This window comes from Pyxicephalus adspersus, chromosome 1, assembly GCF_032062135.1.
Source record: "Pyxicephalus adspersus chromosome 1, UCB_Pads_2.0, whole genome shotgun sequence".
Classification (NCBI taxonomy): domain Eukaryota; kingdom Metazoa; phylum Chordata; class Amphibia; order Anura; family Pyxicephalidae; genus Pyxicephalus; species Pyxicephalus adspersus.
Genome location: NC_092858.1, coordinates 151,338,778 through 151,363,084, shown reverse-complemented (window position 1 = coordinate 151,363,084; position 24,307 = coordinate 151,338,778). Strand labels below are relative to the sequence as shown.

General features: G+C 37.2%; 2 protein-coding genes across 2 annotated transcripts in view; one reads left to right on the top strand and one right to left on the bottom strand.

The window, feature by feature from the left end:
* Positions 1–1,942: 1,942 nt before the first annotated feature.
* Positions 1,943–24,275, bottom strand: FANCB (FA complementation group B). Its single transcript, XM_072431436.1, is given in 9 exon segments — positions 1,943–2,456; positions 6,821–7,064; positions 8,787–9,235; positions 11,664–11,827; positions 12,759–12,887; positions 13,496–13,582; positions 16,961–17,116; positions 19,025–19,995; positions 24,137–24,275. Coding segments are annotated over 8 exon segments (2,601 nt in total). The 5' UTR covers positions 19,964–19,995; positions 24,137–24,275; the 3' UTR covers positions 1,943–2,023.
* The window catches only part of MOSPD2 (motile sperm domain containing 2), a 52,528-nt gene continuing 52,364 nt past the window's right edge, over positions 24,144–24,307 (top strand). Inside the window, exon 1 of the mRNA XM_072418418.1 lies at positions 24,144–24,307. Coding sequence (XP_072274519.1) covers positions 24,224–24,307 — 84 coding nt within the window. The 5' untranslated portion in view covers positions 24,144–24,223.

The window sequence follows — 24,307 nt, the reverse complement described above, 5'->3', positions numbered from 1 at the left end:
AAGGTGAATGTTGTTTTGGAAATATAAACATTAACAAGTAAATGGTTAGTCATGATAAAATATTATTTAGTGCAGGGTATTTAACCCCTTTTACCTTGGAGACCTCAAGGAATCTCTGAAGTAATATTTTGAATGAGCACTTATGGTACTTAAGTTTGATCAGTTATCTTTAGCTTTTAGCAAAAGCTTCATACATGTGTGTTCAAAGGAAATAAAGATATGCTCAAATTTGTTTTGGTTTTCAATGGTTCTGTCCTGGTTGTTAGCCATCAGATATGGTATTTCCTGATATCCTTCCTCACTTCCAAGCACAAACACCAGAAAAGACATCTCAACATTTAATTTGCAACATAGTTACTTTCCTTTTAAATACAAATATCTTGTCACTTGAGGTGGGAGTATTTTATCCATTGCTCTGCAAAAAATTATTTAACTGGTTTATGTAATGGAAAATGTCAGCCAGGCAGGCTAGTTTATGCAACCACTTCATCTTTGAAACACTGGCCCACTTTTTTCTTAAAAGTACTTCTTTCAGCTCAGACACTTTGTTGAGGACTTGTCCATTAATATGCCACTCGATTTCTGTTTGTAGCAGAACATTTATGTACTCTGTTTCATGTTTTCACAAAGTTTTAGAAATATTTGGGGAGTTAGTCTTTATTTATTAACGTTAACAATTTTTGAAGCATCATCAGAACATTTTTAATTTCCAAATGAGAACCCCTGGGGACTTCTCGTGGAACCTACAATGCCAGTTCAGTAACTCTGGTATAAATGTTGGTTTATTGTAATATACATAAAAAAAAACAAAACAAAACCGAAAAAGGACACTTACCCTAAAATGAATATGAAGGAACAATGCCCTTTCCTAGTCATTTTCTGCGCTGGTTCCACAAAAGTGGAAGGACCTGGAGTAAAGGACACCAAAAAAGCTTGCTCAGCTCCTGACCATTTATTAGGGAATTACACAGCTGAGGGCCTTCCTTCTCCTAACAACCATCAGCCTGTGGAAATGCTCCACACTGTGTTAATTAGCAATGGTTGTTAGCACAGCTTACATTGGCTGATTTGGTTGTTAAACATGGGAAAGTTTCAATGTAACTCACCAATAAATGTTGACAAGCAAGGTTTAGGAAGATGCCAGGAATTGAGTTTATAATAATGCAGGCTGAAGAGGAGGTAACACATGAAAAATGATTAAGATGTTTCTGGACTTTACTCAAGAGACAAGGGCCCAGGAATAAACCAGTACAGTTGGTAGCAAATGTTTGCCATACAGATAGAGGTGACCAAAGTCACTGTGAGTGGGCAGCAATAACCTGAATTTACTAATTTTGCCATCCCCTGGATCAGTTGTGGGTTTTAGGGTTTGATTCTTGCAGATTTTCACTTTATTATCAGTGACAAAACAGCACCCCCATAAGCAGCAGATAGTTTGAAAAACCAGCTAGGACTGCAGGCTGTACTATGGGTCCTGTCAGCTACTCCATCCAGACACAAAAGAAAATTGTGTCTGGATGGAGTAGCTCCATCCAGACTTTGAATTTGTGTCAAGCTCAAAACGTTAATTCCCAAAGGAACCAAAATAAACAGAACAATCACACTCAGTTGTGTATTGTTACCTAGTGAAGCTAAATTTGATAGTCACTCCTACTCTACAATTAGGCTCAACTAAGTGTAAAATGCCTATGAGTGACAACTTTGCTCTAAATTTAGGAGCAGTGCTTCATCAGTGCTATACCACCACAAGAAGCTGCATTAGGTGGGATTTACTGAAATCCTTAAAATGGATTTGTTGAACTTTTCAGGGGACTAAGGATTAAAATGTAAGGGCAGATGTATTTATAATTAAGTTCTTCAGCACTCTTAATGGAAGGTCATTAATGATCTAATGGTCATGATTGGTAATGATTCTAATCATTCAAAGAATAATTACAGCAAATTAGGTGTAAAATACATTTTACTTATTTTCTGATATACAATATGTAAACTATAGATCAAATCATGTGAAAAACAAATCAAGTCAAACATGGACATGTAATTTTTTCTCTATTTTACATATAAGCGCATCTGAGTTCAGCTGAAGCTGTGCCACACTCAGTGCACTACGCCTGTAGAGCTCACTGCTGGTAGCTAGATGATCCCCCAGCTTGATCTGCCTCTTCTTCATCTCCAGGTCTTCTCTGCACTTTTGTACTTGTTCTTTCCAGTCACAAGCCGAATCCATTGTGTGTGTGATGTGATTGTCTGTTGGGCACCTCAGGGTCAATTCACTTTCAACTTCAGCAGCTGCAGCAGACACTAAGTTTCTGTGAGCAAGCAGCTCTTCTTCCAGGTAGCACGCCAAGTCTCTTGCAAGATTATTCATACTGCCCGGTCTTATTACATTTATCTCACATGTTGGTGGAAGATTGGATTTCAGACTTTGCAAGCACTGGAGAATAACAATGTTGTTTCTAAAAGAAAAGACAAATAAATGTTAATCGGCACAATGTGACAAAATAATTGGACAATTTCTACATCTGCAATGATGTTAAAACAGAAGGGCAATGCTTTACCTTCTATTTATTCAACAGAGCTTGGATGTCAGCTCATATATAGAGTTGGCAGGCTTGTTTCCTCAAGCTTGTTCTGTCTAAGTTCATCTGTCTGTGTTTCCTCTGTCATCAGTCATTTGCAAAGTTACAAAGTCCTAAATCTGACTGATGGCTCTGAGAAACTTTTAAGCATCAGACTTTTTTTTGTATGTGAGACAAAGCAATATGCCTGTCAAGTGTGAATCAAGATATAGCAATTCCATATTTATAAATCAAAAAGAAAAGGGGTTCCTCAGTTTACAAATTTCATGTACAATGTAAAGACCTGAATGCACTACAGCTACTGTATACTTACATGCAAAATTGAACAGTTGAGAATGGATTTTTCCTGCCTATCTAAATGTTTTAGGGTATATTTATAAAGGTGCATGCGATCTGCTCAATGGAAGTGCCTGTTTTATTGTTCTGTGTGAACTAAAACAATCAAGTGTACTCACAAAGGTAACTAGAGATGAGAAAATGTACTTCAATGTATTTGAAAAGTAGGTAGACGAGCGAATCATGTACAATAACATTAATAGCTAGTGCCATTCTCAACTAATCCACTGGGTGGTGATGTGCTCATTTTCATTTATGTGGTTGAAATTAAATACAGCACCACCATGATTTGCCCCTCCCTGGGTAACTAACCCACCTCGCTCAGTTTGCACAGGGCAATAAAACCAGCATTTTTGTTGAACTAATCACTATGCAAAATTAATAATTAATATACCCCTTCATTTCCAAGTTTATATTTAACAGGAGGCCTGTACTAAGGTCTTAAGAGTTATAATAATTAAATTTGTGTTTTTTATTGTTATAAAAAATTGTTATTTGTTAACTTGTATTTATATAGCTCCATGATACACAACTTTTAACAAAGTCGTGTCATTATTTGTTCCTCAAATAGACTCACAACCTTTCTAATGTCTCTACCATAGTCATACATCATTAACACTCTTTCAATTAAGTTTCAATTAAACTAACTGCATGTTTTTGGAATGTGGCAGAAAACCCGTGCAAACATGGGGAGAGTATGCAATATATTACTGATAGGTTCCTGTTGTGATGGCAAAACAGTTCTGACATGTTAAAGAATAGACTCCACAACACCTCTGATAGTACCCTGTCTTTTCTGTCCCCAAGATGTTTGTAGGAGATCTTTTAAATGACATTACTTTTGCCTGCTCGCCTTATTTCCATAGTGCGTCCTGCTTCCATTTCTTCCCTAGGTAAATAACTCACACCATGCACACCAAGCCATTTGGATCCAAAAAAATGTGATTCATCAAAGCAGCCGCCTCCTCCGATTTCTCAGTGGCCCAGTTGTGCTGCTTACACGTTCATTGAAGGTGCTTTAGGTGGTAGATAAGGGTCAGCATGGGCACTCCATGGCTGGTCTGAGATTATACAGCCTCATATGCAGAAAGCTGCAATGCACTGTGTTTTCTGACAACTTTCTCTCATAAGTAGCATTTTTTTTTTACAATTTGTGCAGTGGCCCCTCTGTAGGATCATTCAACAATAAAGGGGTAATATCATTTAGTGGCAGTTAAGGGTGTTATGTGTTTAGCATAAATATGAATATTTTGCAAACAAGCTGGCTCAGTGAACATGCTGATCGGCTCTAATTGTCATTCTGCACCTGACTGCCACTCTACTTACCTCCCTATGGGGGCTGGGTTGGCTTTCTTTTTAATGGTTCGGAGCTCCTGCAACTATCACCTGGGTTAAAAAGCAGTTGATTGCAGCTTTGTCTACTGGCAATAGAGAAGTTACACAGCACTAAATCATGTAAAAAGAGGCTGCTGTCCCATCAAGTACCACTGCAAGCAGTCTGATAGACCGGGTTGCTTAGCTTTTGCTAAATAACACTCAAATTAGGATAAATTAAGCTGAATCTCACATAAGACACACATTTTGCATTCTTTAACAGAATTAGTAATTCACTGACAAATTTTACCTGTTGCCTAGGATTTTCCATTTTAGTTCCTTTTGCCGCAAAAAATGTTGTTACGTCTACAGAAAGGGGACTACCAATTTTGGTATTGAAAGCTGTAATTGCCAGCATGATCATATTGCCATATACCGGTAGTTAGAAAGTGGGGAACATCATAGGATACAATAGAGATCCAGCACCAAATCATTACTTTTGTCCATTATTTCCACTTTGAAATAATGCTAATAAGTTTATCAACACTTTTCAAAAAGTGTCAATAAACAGCCCCAATGTTAGTCTATAGGCAGTCTGCTGCTTTACAAAACAGGGAGAAGACTGGTTACAGTGTGAATAAGTATTCCATTCAAGTGAATTTATAATATTTTTAATGCCTCTATTATCCACTTTTAGAAGTCACTTCACCAGGGAGACAAACCCAATCCAAATTTGATAAATCTACTGGTTTTAAACTGGTGAAGATGTTTTTAAAAGTAACATTTTGATAAACAGGCTCCCAGGCCTAAAAGTATGCCCATACCAGCATCGGAAATCAGAATTATATATGTTTATTATGAATTTATTTATTTAATTAAATTATTGTTTGGGTATACCTTTTCTCTGGTTCCAGTGATCACTTCATTAATTTTAAATAACTATTCGGCATTGTTGCCTGTTGGAAAAGCCAGCACAGTATAAGCACGTTCTAAGTTCTCAGACAACTCCTGGGCAAACTTCTCCATTTCAGATGTTTTATTGAATACAGCCAAATCAAATTATTTTGATTATTTCAAGTGGTTTTATTTAATTTAGAAAGGTAAGAAACTCTGCATGACATCCACTGGTGATTATTCAGCGCAGCAGGTATTGCAGACAAGTTTTCCATGCAAACTACAAAGATTCTTTTATTTATCATAAATTTTCTGTGAAGTTTATCTTCCTCTTCTAGGAATAGCATGAAATAAACAAACAGCTCAGACTAATGCAGATGCTTTAGAGCCATGAAGGTATTTCTGCAAGTTTAGAGCTGTCAAGCAAGACTTTAAAAATGTTGCTTTTCCCATAAACACAAACCCTTAAAAAGCCCATAAACAATAAAATGTGTATAAAAGTTTCAGGAACATTAAATATAGTTAAGATTGTGATTTGCTTCTCTGTTTGCAATTAATTCTGCTAAGTAAGCAGCAGCAATTCCAAAGTGAACCAATCAGTATCTAATGATATCCAGCAAATGCTGTAACTGGGAGTAAACCCAAAAACAACCTAAGCAAAACAAATTCACTTACCTTCAATACTGCAGGGCAGTCGATCCATCCAGAAGAGTTCTTCCATCGGGTCCTGCGTCGTCCTGACATAAGTCTTCGGGCCAGCGCTCTAGGCGCTCCCATCTTCTCCCTGTTCTTCCAGGTTCTTCTCCTTACGTCACCTGACACAGGCGCACGATCGGGTGACGTAGATAGGAAAAATCTTGCCAATCTCACTGTCCAAATATTTATGGACCTAACTTTCTATGAAAATTCCTTAAATTTTTGGTAAATCTGACGTAAACATTTACATATATTTTTCTCTTAAATGATCCATCACACAGTTGTTGCTACCAAGCACAACTGGACTGCTTACATATGATAGTTTTTCAGTGTACATCAAAATAGCAGACACAGGAAAAAAAACAAATATAAATGTGTGCATGACTGAGCTGGCTGCATCATAACAACATGTTTACAAGAAAGTGGCCGTTTTGCAATAGCTACCCTTTAAAGGCCAACTGAATTAAATGGGAAATTCATCCTCCTGACATCCTACTAGACAGAAACATATATAAATACCAAATATAAATACATAAAAAATAGCTAACTGTGCATACCTTTTTTAACACTAAAAAAGGAGAAAAAAATCTGCAAGGCCTAAATTCCCCTTCATAACACCTGGAAACTGGTTTCTGTATGTCAGTCACAGAGGCAGAATAAGCATATAGCAAAAAAAAAAGATATTGTTGCTGTATTGTGATTTGCCTGGAGTGTAAACTTTTAAATTACTGATAAATTCACTGTAATGTCCTGCATCTATACATCATCCCTTTATTCTGGTCTTCCGATGAAGATGTCTACATTATTAACATTTGAGGCAGCAGTGGTGCATGGAACTTCAGTATTGTCACTTTACTTTCACAAAAACATCAACAGCCTGCTTATGTCAATGCAAAACCGATATGCCAGGTTTTGTTGGACTTTTTCTTATAAAGACTTCACCTAGCCTAAACAGACCTATTTGTACAAAAAGCAAAATAGATAAATTATGTTACTCATACCTATAGAATATAGATAGCTTTCCTTCACATGGGGTCTTTGCACTCCAAGAGAAGAGTGTTCCATTTAGGGATCCAGGTCTCGTGCATATCATAAGTTCAGGCATGAGTGTCAGTGGCTCTGCTCGCATGTCATCTTGTAGCCAGATTCTCAGCGACGTCAGTGTGCAGTCGGGTGACACGATGTGCAGAAAACATCTCTGCAATGCTGAAAGAAGCGCAAAAATGTCTTCCAGACTCTTCAAACCTGCATCGAAAAATATATATATACTTTAGTATGCAATTTGTTATTTTTATGTTTTTTCTCAGTATTTTAGTCAGGTCATGTTTTGAATTTGTAATGAAAGTGATAACATGTAAATACACGTTCTATTTATTTTTTGTAGTGTTTAATATTTTAAATAGACTGGGAAATGCTATGTACACACGTAGGAGGGTGACAGATAAACGAACAATCACTGTACATACAGCGACCATTCTAATTTATGGCAAGGGGAGGTGGGAGGACAAGTAAGCTGCATCTTGCTGTGCTCACCTCCATATACATTCATAGCAGTCCTTGCTGATAGGTTGGTATTGATCTGCCGACCAGATTTTCACCCAAGACGAACGGCCATGCTTGTCTCGGGTGACAATTATCTGACGTGTGTATGTAGCTTAAGTCTGAACTTAGCTCTGGTCTAATATGAAAGCAAGAACTGCTAAATTCTAAACCAACTAGTCAATGTGTGTATTGACCTTCAAACAATATAGGAACTTTAGTGCCCTCCCATCCTTCCCCTTCCCTCATGCTGACTGATGCTGAATGACCACATTGTATTACTGGTAAATTTTTTCCAGAGAAATTAGATATCAAATCTCTCCCCAAGTTTTATGGAAGAAAGGCTACCCAATAAAAATGGGTTACAGAAAAAATTGTTTCAGTTTGACTGAAATGGTTATTGATCAGAAGAATGTAACAAACCATTGGTACTAGAAAATAAATAAGAGGACCTGCATTTATTTTATCACTTTCTGCCCTACAGAAAAAAGCCCTAAGACTGCTTTTCATATTCATATAATTTAACAGGTTTGGAAATTTATACAAAAGCTACAGAGGGGATAATTAAAAAGTGAAAATTACTCAGCCAAAGACATTAAAGTCTCAAAAGACATTAAAGTCTCTGTTGTGTGATGTGGGAAACCCGGCCAGTTCCATGATCTTCAATGCCTAAGCAATAGAGTTTAATCAAGAACACCCAACCAGGCACAAATAATATAACTATATACTGTAACAATTATAAGTTGTTGGGGAGAACCTATAATTGTTGAGGATGACCCAGAACTTCACTTTCTGAAGTATCTGTTTTTCTGCAGACAATAATCGAAGTTCTAGTGGTGAGGACAGTAAAAAAGTTGTGCATTTTACTTGCTTGTTTTGCAGGTATTGCTCTTTGAAATGATTACCAATGGCATGGGTCATCTAAAATAGTTCTGATCAATGAACTGGCAATAAGGGTACTAAGTGGCTTATATTCAGGTGGTTTATATAGCTTGGCAAATGAACATCAAAGTAGCTGTTCCGTTTCTTTTAGAAATGACAGGTATGCTCATTGGCACTCACGCTAATGCAATTCTTCATCAGTATTTGTAGGCACTTTGATCTTTGAATTTTTTTTCATGTAATATTTCTATTATAATATTCACCTCGGAATATTTAAATTTTAGATAAATAGTGCTCAGCACATTATGTTTTCTTAGGCATGATAATAGCTTATATTGAATCACTGTAAACCAATATTCTATAACATCATTTATTTCTCCTTTGTTATTCAACTCACTTTTGGTTCAAATAAGTTCAGTGTTTGAAAATGTAAAAAGTTTCTAGCACTTCCAATTCAAACGTGTGAATAATAATGAAAAAAAAGCCTTTGTGTTGCAGCTGCATTGAATAATTCAGGGAAGATTCTTTAAAATCTTATAAATTTACCTTGACAGTGTTCAAATACATTTATTGTATGTTTTCCTTTTAAAACATCTTCAAGGCTTAAAGGAATTCTCCCACATGGCATGCTCAGCTTCTCACTTCTAAGTAAACAGTCAGGTTGATTTTTCCTTCTGGCCTGCAGCAGTAAAGCACAACTAGTGTTATTAAGTGCCAACACTGAAGACAGCTCGGTGACAGCAGTTACTGTGTGTTCCAAATCATTTTGATAGGATGGAGGGCCAGGTCTCGGTGAGTAATTCCCTGTAAGAATGTCCTTGCTATTGTAGTCAAGCCTTTGTTTTTTTGCTATGGGTTCTGTGTGGTGTAGAATACTGGAATCTGGGGAACAACTGATGGCCAATTTTAGCACATTAGTCTGACACTTGGTGACTGGGGAGGGTAAAGCTTTTTCTTGATCCATTATAAGAGATAAGCCAATGGCACTCAGTGATCTGTGAAAAGCAACAAAACAGCACTGTAAAAAAATAAAAATAATAAAAAAAACAGCACAGATAATACTGAAGGGGAACTGAAAAGTTAGCACGAAAGTCTCCAGAAGCTGTTTGTACTCGTACATCTGGACAATAAATGTTTTATTCAGTAACGCTGGGTAGATTTTTGAAAAGCAGAAAGGAAACAAAATAACTGAGTTGCCCAGTGTTGTTTGGCAATATTTTTAACAGGCAACAAATTAAAAAAAGAACCAAAATCTGACGGACAACTGGCATATTTCCAGTTCGCACATTGTACAAAGACAAATACTATGTGCCCGATTTAATAAAGCTCTCAAAGCCTGGAGAGGATACACTTTAATCAATAAAGCTGGATGATCCAAGAAACCTGGAATAGATTATTTCAAAGTTATTTGCTAGCAAATTTTTTGAATCCTGGACCAGATCCATATCCGATTTGCTGGATCACCCAGCTACACTGATTAAGTGTATCCTCTCCAGCCTTGGAGAGCTTTAACCTCCCCAGCGGTTCATTTCTTTAGGGTTTTATATGTCTAAAAGCGGTAAATTGTTTTTCATGAAAATGTATTTTACAGTATAATAGTATGAGTATAATAAAGTTTGAAACACAAAATCATGTAAAAATAATAAACTGAATGAATTAAAAAATCTATATATTTAAAAAAAATTTTTTTTTAATTTCTTTTAATTTTTTTTTTAAAAATACATATTATACTCATACTAATATATATACTATAAAACAAATGTTCTTGAAAACAATGTACTGCTTTTACACATATAAATCCAATGTATTGCATTCAATACAGTTATTTTGTATTGAATACAATACAAATGGATTTTGAATTTCCCACCCAGCCGGCAACATACACATGCACCGACGTCACCGGGAACTCCCCGATGACTCATCGGATGCAGAAGCCGGCCGGAGGAAGAAGAAAGAAGACGGAGATCGCGACGATAGATGACGCCGGACGCCGGCGGATCAGGTAAGGCGCTATTTACTATTACCTCCCATAGGATTACCTACCCTGAGTGTGACTTGGGGTTACCGCTTTTAGCAATTTTTTTCTACCCCGAATCACATTACTGCTAGGGAGGTTAATAAATCAGGCCCTATGTACTTGACTGACCTCCTGGAGGTGAACACAGATATATACCTGGAGGTAATATAAAGCACACAATCCTCAAGCTGACCCTCAGGGTTTTGTTTTGCAGGTATTGTTATTTGTAAGCATTTACATAGCACTAATATGATCCAGGTAATGTCAATTAACTGCCTTTAGAGGGGGGCCCACAATCTAACATCTTTACTATACTTGATTGTTTCAGACATAGCCCAATTTTTTAAATCTATCGCAGGGGTAAGTTTGGGAGGGAAAAGACAATGAACCCACCAGTATGGTTGTGGTATACGGGAGGAAACCCACACACACCTGGGACCCTAGTACTGAAAGCAAGAGAGCAGATAACTGCATTAACAAAGTAAAGCATTTGTCACATTTGACCTGTGGCTCATTTGCTTTTACCTTGAAGCACACATTTTACAACATGCTTTCTTTTTCCATTTTGCACATACATACTAAAATGCACACTTTACAAACCCAAACATTTTAGATATTTTCGAAAGCAGAGACTTTGTGGAGTAAAATGGTGGTGGTGGAATGCTAATTAGTTACACTGCAGGACAAGCCCTTGTTGGCTAGTGCTTGTCGGTCCTGTAATGTAAACAACCAACAGGTGTTTCTAAACTGTTAGATAACAACTGAAACCCAGCTTTATCGTCTTTGTTGTAATCTTTGAGAATGAATTACTTCACACCACAAGCAGCTAGAGCAGCTTTTTTTATACCATATGAAGATTGTAAAGTAGGAACAATACAATGTAGATAAAAATAGCTAACCCCCCCAAAAAACATTAAATATGTAAGAAGTGGTGGCTTCATTAGTTTTACTTTTTAGGATAGGAACTATTAAACACAAACACATTTTTTGTTTTCTTGCAAGGAATGCTGAGACCTTGTCATTTATTGTGAGATGCACTGAAAGCAAAACATAATAATAAACATAATAAAACAATCATCCCTAAAACTATTTATCATCCCATTGTCCATGTGATGAAGAGATGAAGGTAGACAATTGGGGGTCCCTCCATAGTTACATTAGAATAGGAAGCATAGCACCCCAGGGACAGGAAATATGCTGTTTACAGAATTGCCAGGTGAAAATAATTAAAGAAAACCAATGCTGTCATCACATATAATGACTGCTACCTGACAATAAATTACATTTTTTTAATCTTTAAATATACTTTATAAAAAGAATCCCTATACAATAAGAAGAAGAAATATTCAAACAATGCAATATTATTAATGATAAAACATATGCAATGCTTTAGTAATATTACTTACAAGTGGGCAGAATCCTTTATTTTTACACCAATCACCAGAAAGTCATCAACTACCCGATGCCAAACTTTCTCAACCACATTTTCTGGATCTACAGAAGAAGAATGCTTTTCTGCTGTTGGGTAATTGCATTTTTCCGAATCATCCCACAGGGAAATCAAATTTTCCTGAAAGAGGAAGACAAAAATATATGATTGCCTGTGTGGGTTCAAACAGACTTTGACTTTTTGCCAAAATCAACATAACCATAGGCTTTACTACTTGACACCATCTGAGTTGGGATATTCTTAGTTTTGCCTAAAATCCATTTGCATTCTTTTCTTCAACGTGTACTAGGTGCCTAATATGAAAAGTGATCAAGTTGATTAACAATTGATACCTAGTTAAAACTTTGATATGATATTAGAAACTCATAAAAGATCTATTTACTTTAGTGATTGTTTGCAGCTTAGCTCATTGTTGTGCTCAAATTAAAAGTTGACTAACGTTATAGACCCTAACCCAGTTCATTGCACTACTACCATTTATACCACATGGATAATGTTGTGCTTTACTGTGATTTCCTGCTGGTGTAGAGGGCTGCTAATAATGGTAATGATTAACTAAATGAATTGCTAAGCAGACACATGCAAAGTCTGATAGTAATAGGTGATATCTCAGTTTCTATTGATGTAGACATCCTTCCCCTCATATTTAAATCTCCCAAAAGCCCCTTAGCTATAAACAGTATGTGGACAGGCTTTTGGGTGCGGTAGCAGTGTTTTGCTGGGAAAGAATTTAATGCATTCATGTGAAAAGGAACCGAGAAAGTCGGGGATAGGCAGTTCTGTAATTAAGCTGGCGAAAACTCAAACAGCTAATAATTCTGCTTGAAATTTCTGTGCAGAGGAGGCAGTGTTGTCAGGCAACACATGACATTTGTGAGCTGGCAGGATTGTTTTGTTTTCTGCATCAACAAGTATTTTTCTGTACCCTAATAGGATAAAATATGGAGAATTTATTTATTGTGCATTTATTGAAGAGGTGCACTACATTTTTCCCAGACATTTTAATTCAAAACTTAAATTCAATGGTATTCAATGGTAATTGTTACTTTACCTCTTCTGCAGAGTGTACAGTTGTCTCCTTGCCCTGTGACATATTTAATAATGCCTCACATGATGACTGTAGGACTTTGTCTTGAACTTGTAGGTGGTTTTCCATTTCCTGAAGTGATAATAAGCTGGCCTACAAGTACAGCAGTTTAAAAACATTGTAAAAAAGCTTATTGCTAAAATTAGCACATACAGTACATAATCTCTGGAGAAAATAATGCTTGAATAGACTTTAAAATGGGCCAAATGTAATAATACAAGAGAGCCATGTAAAGAGCTATGATGTAGCATGAGTTTGGCCTTTAGAGAAATGTGTACCGTGCTTCATTTTCTACAATTGCTGGTTCCAACGGGTTATAGAACACATACAAAAGATGTCAGAGTTAACCTTTAATTTAAATTTATTGCAATGGGACAACAACAATGGGCCGGATTTATTAAAGCTCTGCAAGGCTGGAATTTCATCAGTGAACCTGGGTAATCCAGCAAACTGGAATAGGTCCAGGATTTAAAACATTTACTAGCAAATAGCAAATGATGAATATGAATCTTGTCTAGCTTTGGAAGGCTTTAATAAATCAGGCCCAATGTATAAATTAAGTTTTTATTATGAGCTTGCCTAACGTGACACTTATTCAAACACATTTTAGGTACAAATGAATACAAATAATCTAAATATATAAAAAAAGGTGTGTCTGCACTATGAATATTTTATTTTTTACAAAAAAAAAATGATCTAACCTGTAGTCTTGCCTCAAGAGCTTGTACCATTAGAAAATGATTGTCGTGATATTGATTTTCAGTAATTTTCTCATCTCTGTCATCAACCTGAAACATATACACATACACAAAAATTACACACACATACATTTGTTAGGTTCCCAAATCAGCTTGGCAGACATTTTTTCAGCTGTACCTACAGACATTATGAACATCTTTACACCAATGTTTTAAACTTTTATCTAGGCTTTTGTTGGTTCCTTGAAAGAAAATGATTTCCGGACACTTTTCCCATGTATAGACATGCAAGTGATATGACTAGGGACTTTGTAAAGCGCTGTGTAATATGTCAGCGCTATTTAAATACAAGTTATTATTATTAAATAAAGATAAGAAAGTGTGTATTGTGATTCTAACTGTAGTTTTGAGAGCTGGCATATTGATGCTGTTTGTTTTAACACAGGGACTAAGTGGTTTAAGCCTCAGGTTAATCTAATTTATAACCATAACTATAGGTTTAAAACACTATTATTGCTTTTATGAACAGAATCCTGTCAAAACATAACTACCTAAAAGAGGCAAAATAATTTAATTTTATTACGTCAGGGAGGGTGAGCCTGAATGGAAAGTGCCAGGTATGCTGGGCTTAAATGCAGTACGAAGAATGTTTATTTAATGCTAGATCTCCTGAAGCAGTATTCTGTTGTTTGTTTCTCCATTTAGCCTATGAGGATTGTACAAATCCTTCATTTTAAAATAGGGCAGACGTATACACCTAGTGAACCCACTCAACTAACCTGTCTCAGGCAAAAAGCACGCTGAAACCAATGGATTTTATTAGCATTATCAAAAAGGGGGTTTGTAATTACACTTAGTAGAATACATAAAAGAGAGACAGATGTAAAAGAAAGTGAGAGAAAAAGTTCGTATGTAGTTTTTCATGCAAGTGCTTTAGAAATTTTTGTTCCTGGCATTATGAAAAAGTGTCTTTTTGAAGCTTATGTACAGGTCCGTGCAACAGAGCATGTTGTGGATCATTTTTGAGTTTGAGATCTAGGTCTTTACAAAAAAAAAAGCAGGGTTCTCTCCAGCTCCTTTTAGCTGGGTGCATCACCCGGCACTTTTCAGTAACCACCTGGCTGCCACCCAGCTTTTCCCACTCAGCCTAAATAAACTTTTGGGGAGAATACTGCAAAAGCATATATCTTGGAGAATAATTTATGCAAATAAGACATGACTACCAGGTATGAAACTGGACCAGGTACCTTTAGATGCTTCAGTCCTAGATACAATAATCCTGGCTTTGAATATTTAAAAAATCCAAGTGCGCTAAATTTAAAGCTAACATACATATGGGATAGGAATAATAAATCCAAACATAAAAAACATAAAAAAATAGGAAAAAAGCAAATAAAGGGGAAAGGGAAATGACAGAAGGAAAAAAACAAGTGCATCAAATAAACAGCTTTAGGGAACTATAACGAGAACATTTTTTATTAATCAGTACTCAATAAACACATAAAACTTTATTTAGAACTAATCATTTTTAATGATCGCCCTTTTAAGGTTGTCGTTCTGTTGGTCGTCTTTCTTTTACTCTAACATTGGGGTGATAGAAAGTTTTGCTATGTGAAATGGAAACCGGCTTTAATATGTGAGCTGTGGGTAAAAGAGAGACTGACATTCATTACTAAAGATTTAGACTAATTAACCTGAAAGTTTTAATACTTTGTACAAACTTTTCATTTTGTACTTTTAATAAACAAAATGTAAGAAAAACACTTTCTATTCTTCTTGGAGTCTTTTAATTTCACTTTATATAATATTTACATTGGTTGTTCAATCAAATGCTTACTTCATCACAGGTTATACCTGTACCCATTATCTACATATCCCACACATTGTTTCCGTGTTTGTCTTTCACACTACACTAGATACATGACAGTAATAACATGGATAACAGTTACTACAAGAGATAATGCATACTGCTGAGACCTGCTACACTGTCTACAAAACACTGCAATATAATCCTTCCCACAGGCAAATCGGTTAAATTGAGTGGAGGAGAGGAAATGTGATATCATGTTAAACCAAACTAATGTTCTATAGAGGAGATGACATGTATACCTAGCCAAAATACACTGATCTAGGAGCCAACTATTCAGTATATAGGCCAGCAGGATGATTCTTTTTTTTTCCAGTGTATTAAACCTGGATAACTCTACCTTTAGGGCCAGGCCCATGTGTCACCTTTCTAAGGATACCAGAGTAAGGCAGACTGTACACATAAGCTTGAAAGGTCATGCTAGCTAAAAGTCCTAATTGTTTACGTCCAAGGCGTAGGTTTCATTTTACAATTCAATGGAAGTGGGAAAAATATTATGTTTCAAAAAATTAGTTGTATTATTTAAATTAAAGTAAATGTGTCACAGATCTGGGTAGCTGAAAAATGAGTGGAAAAGATAAAAAAAAATAATAATAAATAATATTAAATTAAAAAATAAATAAGCGGAGGTTCAGAAAGATCAAAAGCTAAAAGAGATATAAGTGATAAAGATAAAGCTAGAAATAAAGAAGGTATCCACTCCCCTCCCTCCCACCTTGATAGGCTTAATATTGCCGTCCCCACATTATTACAGATAGATATTTAGAACAGTATTTAACGTTAGCCAAGAAACGAAATGCGTCGGGCTTAGAGACAGGGCCAAGAATCAATGAAAATCAGAAGTAATAAAGTGGAACTACTGTCTTGGTTTGAAAAACCCTTTATCAGGTGGGTCTTTCAGAACAAGTGATGCCCTTTTTGAAACAACTGTTCTTATCTGCCAAATTACCGCCCAGTTGTCAAATTTTGCAAAGCTGCACATGCGAAGCTCAGTGTTGGTTGCCAGGGAAACCCTGCATAAAACTATTGTACGGAGCTGCACATACGCAGCTCAGTGTTGGTTGACAGGGAAACCCAGAAATAAACTTCTATTGAACATGCATGACATACACTAGAATAAACTTCTAGTGTATGTCATGCTAAAAAATGTGGGGAAGGATCAGAGCTCCTGTCAGATTTTTACCGCTATCCAGTGCTTTGTTATGATAGATTTACTCTTATTTCCTATACTGTTACTATACTGTTTCCTATCCTATACTGAAATGTATTATTGGATAGGAAATAAGGCAAAATCTGCAATGTTGACAAAAAATTAAAATCTAACAGAGAATTAGGCCTTAACTGGCTAAACAAAACTATATTTATTTCAATGTTAATTTTCAGGAGTTTCGCTCACTTATTGTCAGCAAGACAGGAAATGACTGGATAAGCCATAAACCCTGACAGGTGTTCGAACACTTTCTTACTCCCCCAAGTGAAAATGAACATACGTTTTAAACTTTCAAAGACAAAGCAATTAACCCGATGAAATAAACTAGTTAAAAATATTCAAAACTTTACCACCACATACAGATATGAAGCGAAAAAAGCCTTGTACTTACTGGATAGTCAATTTCAGCACAGTCTGTCAGCCGGAATTCTTGTTGGCCAGCAGAATATCTTGGATCATCTTTAAATAGAAGTAGAATCTGGTCAGAGCCACTGCCAACAAAATCGTCTACAAAGGTTCTTCCAACGCTCTGCCATGTTGCAGTTGTCTGTAAATGAAACATATGCAGTTTTCTCTTTCTGTTTCACTGGTTGTCTGTGCATTTCAATTACCACCACACAGTAAAAAAACAATGAAAAACACTTTAGGTATTTCTATCAAGAATATGTTAACATTCAAATACTGTTACTTCTTTAGCAATGCAAAAATCAGCTACCAAATATTTGCTTTTTTATACCTGATCTTTTTAAACAACTGTAACAATCTCACTGGTTATTGCTACTAACACACATTGCTTCCAGTTTCTGAGAAAAGTGCTATTTTTTGGAATTAGCAACAAAGTAACATCATGCTTAGGCAGATGTGTACACTGGTAAATGAAGATACTAGAAAAGACAGGGTATGTAAGGTGCAGCAATATATTAATGATGGTGGATCAAACACATGTTATACTTCACAATTGTATACATGTGTGAATTGATCCTAAATTTTCTTCCCCACTGGACAAAATGGAGTGGGAGTTGCAAAAACTAGACAATGATTACTTAGCGATCAGAAATAAGGTATACGGAAAGGTAGATGTGGTATCCCGACGTGTTTCGCCTATATTGGCTTCCTCAGGGGACATGTAAACATCGAAGTGCAACTGTGTACAGAAAATAATATTACATATGTTGACTGTCTACATACATGCGTAAAATAAATAAATAAATAAATAGATGAACACTGATATAACAAGTTATAAGTACAATATAAGTTATAAGTACAATATAAATGGTTCTCTAGGTTACATATGCTATTTACTATGAAGAATAATTTTGTATACAACCATAGTAGTAATAAAGTCATGAATATTGTACATGAACTTTGGGTTGACTTAAATTGTTAATAAACCATACTATAAAACTGTGCAAGGAACTGTTACTCTAATTACCATATGAATCATGCGTGCATACAATAAAACTTGCACAGTGTTATCGTATGGTTTATTAACAACAATTTGAGTCAGCCCAAAGTTCATGTACAATATTCATAACTTTATTATTACTATGGTTGTATACAAAATTATTCTTCATAGTTAATAGCATATGTACCCTAGAAAACCATCTATATTGTACTTATAACTTGCTATATCAGTGTTAAGTTTCAACATTTTGAAATGTTCATCTATTTATTTATTTATTTTATGCATGTATGTGGACAGTCAACATATGTATTAATATTTTATGTACACAGTTGCTTTCCAATGTCCAAAAGTCCCCTGAGGAAGCCAATATAGGTGAAACTGGTCGGAACACGACATCTACCTCTCCTTATACCTTATTTCTGCTCGCTAAGTATGCATTGTCTAGTTTTGTCCAGTGGGGAAGGAAATTTAGGAATAATTCACACATGTATACATTTGTGAAGTATAACATTTTATGTGTTTGATCCACCGTTGGTATTTCAATATATTGCTGCACTGTAAATACCCTGTCTTTTCTCATTTCTTCATTTACCATATACTTATCAGTGGTATGCAGCACAGTATATATTAGAGGAGGTTAATTGGTGTATTACACTATATTTACAGATGTGTACACTGTACAGGTAGTCCCTGGGTTAAAGACATCCAACATGCGGATGACTCCTGCTCGCTCATGTGCAGGACGAGAACAGAAATGAATATACAAATAGACACTGGAATGATGTAGAATTTCTCCTATGGAGGACAAATAACTCCATGGGGCTTTTACTACCACTTATGTGCATAATGGAAGGCACATATTTACTTTTTGCTTTTGACTTAATACACACACACACACACACTAATAAATCACCCAAATAACATAAAACAGGAGTTTTAAAATGACATTTTACATGGTCATGGAGTAATTGTTTACATCTTGTATGAGGAAAAAAGAAAAAATAATTTTGCAGACTTTAAAACACATCTTTAAAAATATAAAAATATTACCTGCAACTCATCTCTCTGTATTGCACACACCTCACCAGTGGTAAAGGACAAAACACATAACAAACGAGCTTGGCTTGTATATGCAACCTGTAACATTGACGGCTTTTCATTTGGAATTTGCCAGACCCGCTTAGGAACTCCATTTTCAAACCAGATCAACTGCTTGCGGCTGGCTCCTATACAAGATGTCTCATATGTGCCATTCACACACCGCATAACGCATACATCAAGGCAGGGTAGTACACTTGTATATGCATGTGGAACAAGGCAAGATCCTGACATGACATTCTGATTTTAAGTGTTGTACAAAATGAACTCATTTCTATGGACAGTTCTGTCAGAGTGAGAAGTTCTTGGTAAGTCTTCATTCCCTGTCATTTTGGTTGCTGCCAAAAAATAAGTACCATCTTCAACAGCTCCATCCCAGTGTATTGCAGAAATATTACCTGGAGCTGTTAAAATTTCAACTGTCAAAGATGAAATATAAAAGACATTTTCATTTTGTCTCCAGAGAACAGTTGGACCGTCAACCAATTGTAGGTCTTCTATAGATTCATCATTTATTTTGAACTGCAGACACGGTTCCACTTCATTTGTATTGTGTATCTGCAGCACAACCAGCCTTGATGAGCCACTTTGCTTTCTTTTGCACGTCTTTAACAAAATGCAAGGAAGTTTTATCCCAGTTTTTACCTCCACGACACAGCGGGCCCATATAAAAACAACTGAAGATTTACGGGTTAGAATGCCGTATTGTCCACAAGATGTTTCAATAAATGTTCCTGAGTCAGCATGAAATCGTCTTCTTGAAAATTGTAAAACAATTTGTTCATTTGTGTTAGAAGTACCTTTTAATTGTGAAATCTGAAAGATTATTATTTCCCCATTGTAGGCCAATACTTGTTCAGGATGTTTAATTGTTTCCATTGATCCAAACATCAGAGTTTACATCTGTATAAGGTAGCACAAGTCTGAAAGATCAAGAAAAATCCCTTTAGTATTAGATGCATAAGAATGCATTAGGAGCACCTTGACTGTAAAATGGGATTTATTAAATACATTTCTATTTGGGTATTTCATGTACACATAAATACAAGCCAAGCCGATCAGCAAAATACCACTAAAGGGGGATGAGATAAATAACATAAACAAGAAAAATTACCATTTAGCCACATATACTTACCCTTTAAATATTCACTCCCTCCTACACCAGCAAACCCCAAACCTTGTGGTTACCGGTAATAGCCCCAAGGAAATCTTTGTTGTGCATCCCACTGGGAGCCACACAACCACCACTGCAAGCTCTTTGGGCAAGGCAGCTGCTGCTTCTACTCAAAGTGCAAATTCTTTATTTATTATGAGACCCAACAAAAAAATTTCAAAGAGAGATTTTTCCATGAATGCACAAAAAAGGCCTCCTAGCCAGAGGACTTTGCAGCTGAGCTGTGTGGCTCCTAGCAGATGCCACACAGCAAACATCTGGAAGAAGTGAAAACAGGTATGCACAAGATATGAGGAGGTTTTAGGGGGAAAGGAGGAGGTCATGTGAAGGTTATCTGTGCTAGAGTACAGTTATATTCCGAGTGAACAACGCTATGAACTAGAGCAGCCATTCTCAGCCTTTTTAACATGAAAAAAACTCTCAGGTCACAGGGAAGCCCTGCTAAAATCTTTGATATGCCCAATTCATGGTGCAATAGCCTGGTGGTCAATGAGATTAATGCCTCTTACATTGCTTGCCAGTGGAGAGATTGTCACTCTTACAGATAGCCAAAAAGATAATTGGTGTCAGTGATAACTAACCTGAAAGTCACACATTGCACCTCTGGAGCAGCGGTCGCCAACCGTTGGTCTGCTGCTCTGGCCAGTGCACCCCTGGCCTGGGTCAGGAGAAGGACCCTGCTGGGGGGGACACACCGGTCAGAGCCACGGACCATGTCCACTGTATGGACCTAAGGCTCAGGGAAGTGGGTGGGTTGTCTCTAGACACAACCTGCCCACTCTCCCACCACAGGCTCAGGATTGAAGGTAAGTGTATTTTTTTTTTTTGTTTTGGGTGACTTAAGTTTAGTTTCTAAGAAAAAGCTGGATGCTTTTCTAGAAGCACAAAATATAACTAGGGATAAAAGCTTTGAAAGGCAGAGGTAGGCAAATTCAGGCCTTTATGCCCCATATGACCGAGCCAGTATTCCAGTCCGGCCTGACAACCGGTTATTTATTATTGGATCTGGCCTTATTGAATTGTCGCGTTATCGTGAATTCCAGGGATATCATCGAGTTCCTGCACAGTAACCCCAATTACTATGCCTTAAGAGCAGAAGCAACGCACAGCTACCAGTCCCCAGAACGTCGTGTCTTCAACCCCTGAATGGACTGACAAATTTTTCTTTGTCTAACTGGGCAACAAAGCCCTGTGTTTAGGGTGCAACGACACCAACAGCACTTTCAAGCGGTCGAATCTCAAGGGGCATTTCAATGCCAAGCAAGCGCACATGTACAGAGACTTTCATTGACTTTTTCCGTCAGCTGCCACATGCTCAGTTTCCAATGTTGTTAGCCCATGCCGAGTGTGTGATCGCAATGTTTGGCAGCACTATTTCGTGCGAGCAGCCGTTCTCCAAAATGAAGTTTTGTAAGAACAAGCTGTGCTCTCAGCTCACTGACAAATCACCTAATTCACATTCTGTTGCTGAACTCCTCATCATTAGAACCTGATATTGTATCTCTCATACATGCAACATCATGTTTCCCATTGATCATACTGTATTTTTAAATAAAAAAACCTTTCCTTGAACACCTTATTTCTTCTGGCCCAGTGTGCCTTCTTGACCTCCTGAAATGGCCTAGTAGTTCAAAAAGTTGCCAACCCATTTTAAGGAAAGGTTACAGAATGCTGATCAAGGGAACATCCAATTCCCTCAGGTAATCAGGAAGGGATTTTTTGTTTCCCTGTTGGAGTAAATTGTACCTGGGTTTTTTCCCTGGATCAACTATGTCCATAGGGTTTCATATCTGGGATATGTCTATTTTCTTTAATTTATTGCAGAGATGGAGACATAATCCTGCCCCTGTACAAAGCATTGGTCAGACCGCATCTGGAATATGCAGTCCAGTTTTGGGCACCAGTTCACAAAAAGGACATTGTGGAATTAGAGAGAGTGCAGAGAAGGGCAACTAAACTAATAAAAGGAATGGAGGAGCTCAGCTATGAGGAGAGATTAGCTGAACTGAATCTATTCTCCCTTGAGATGAAATGTTTATGGGGGGATATGGTCACCCTGTATAAATATATAAATGGTCCATATAGAGAACTCTCTTCCCAAATATTCACTTTGGGTTCATTATAAAGGACAAGAGCTCCGGATAAGGAAGGGGTTCTTCACTGTAAGGTTTGTGAAAATGTGGAATCGGCTCCCTCAGGAAGTAGTTTCAGCAACTACTATAGATTACTTTAAGAAAAAGGTGGATGATTTCTAGAAGCACAGAATATAACTGGGGGGATTAAGGCGTTAAAGTAACAGTGACTGTTGATCCAGGGAACATCGGATTGCCTCATGGAATCAAGAAGGAGTTTTTTTCTCATTGAAGCAAATTGCACCAGGGTTTTATTTTTCCTTCCTCTGGACCAATTATGTCATATAGGGTTTTATATCTGGGATATGTTTATTTCCCTAGTGGTTGAACTTGATGGACTTACGTCTTTTTTCAACCTAACCTACTATGTAACTATTTTCAAGTGGTTAAACTTGATAGGACTTGTCTCCTTGTGTGTTTTTTCACCCTGACTATGTAACTATATCTGTGTCCTTTGCCATGTGCCATATCGCCTTCCATCACTGAAATTGATAAAATGATAGAGACACTGGCCCCTGGAAAAGTGAATATACTTTTGTATAGATGTAATGGTGGAAACAATACTGAAGCGTACGGCTCAGGAATGGTTGCCTCAAACAACATAAGACTACACTGACGTAACGCTGTGCCTCCCTTGTTTTTCTATCTCTAGTGCAGTTCATGAATTTAGTGCAATATAAAGGCGAACATTATCATTCAGTATATAAGAATTTATTAGAATATTATTTTTGTTTTATTATTATTATTATTATTATTATTAAAACATAAAAATTGCAAATAATACCCAAATTTTTTTGTGGACAACCAAAATCTTCTCGCTGACCATCTGTTGGTGACCACTACTTTATTAGAATGCATCTGTAAACCTCCCTATCCCTAAACTTCCCAGCATGTCTCATTACTTTTACTTTGTTAATGTATTTAAGAAGAACCTAATAGACCTGCAAAACAGATAGGGAGCTACTACGCGAGTTCCTAGTAATGCACGCCCCACCAGAAGCGCATCTCCCAGAAGTCCCCTTCTATATACAGTGGGGGGAGAGTGCTGGAAATCAGGGCATTATAAAACAAGATTTGGAGAGGTAGGAAACGTTCAATAGTCTGACAACGCTGATTGGGATTTCAGTGCAGGATAATCACTGTGTTGTCAGCTATTACAAGACCACTTTTATACACTTCATGGATCAAACTTATAATGCATGGATACAAGCTGACCCAGCCGGTGTCACCAGGGGGTCTGACATTTTAGTGCAAGTAAGAATAGATTAATAATCAAAAGACCTCTGGCACATCCGAATGCCAATGCTTACTGGTAGATCCACAAATACTGTGACTGGCTCAATTACTGCCGGGAAGTCTTCCCTGAAATAGTATCTGTCACACTGGCGTGCAGAATCCCGGATATCCCATGCATTGGTGTGCCAGGTATTCTTTCTTTATGGCACTTTTGTATGAGCTGTAGTGCATAATGCAGCCATACATGCGCGTGTAAATGGCAACACATGTGCATTTCCCAAACACCTTGTACTGCCATAGTGGGTGCTGCAAGCAGGGCAGTGCCAGGACTGAACCCGGGACCCTGTCACAATGTTGGGCACAAAACTCTCCAATAAGTTGTAGTAGCAATGAATAGTTACTATGACTAAGTTTTAGGAATCTCCTCATAGCAACAAGCGAGTGAAGTGACTGAACTTCCCGCCATGTTCGCCGCGCAGCATTGTGGGTAATCAGTGCCAGGACTACACCGAGCCATCTCACCTCACACTACACCGCCGTCCAGTCCTTTGCCGCTGACGTCACAACCCGGAGCCGAATTGGCGACTAGTCGCCGGGAAGGGCGGGGCTATGACGTCGAGGGGTGACGTCAGGACGTCCGGAAGGGATGTGAGGAGACCGGCTAGTACAGAGTTCGGTGTGAGGATGGCGGAG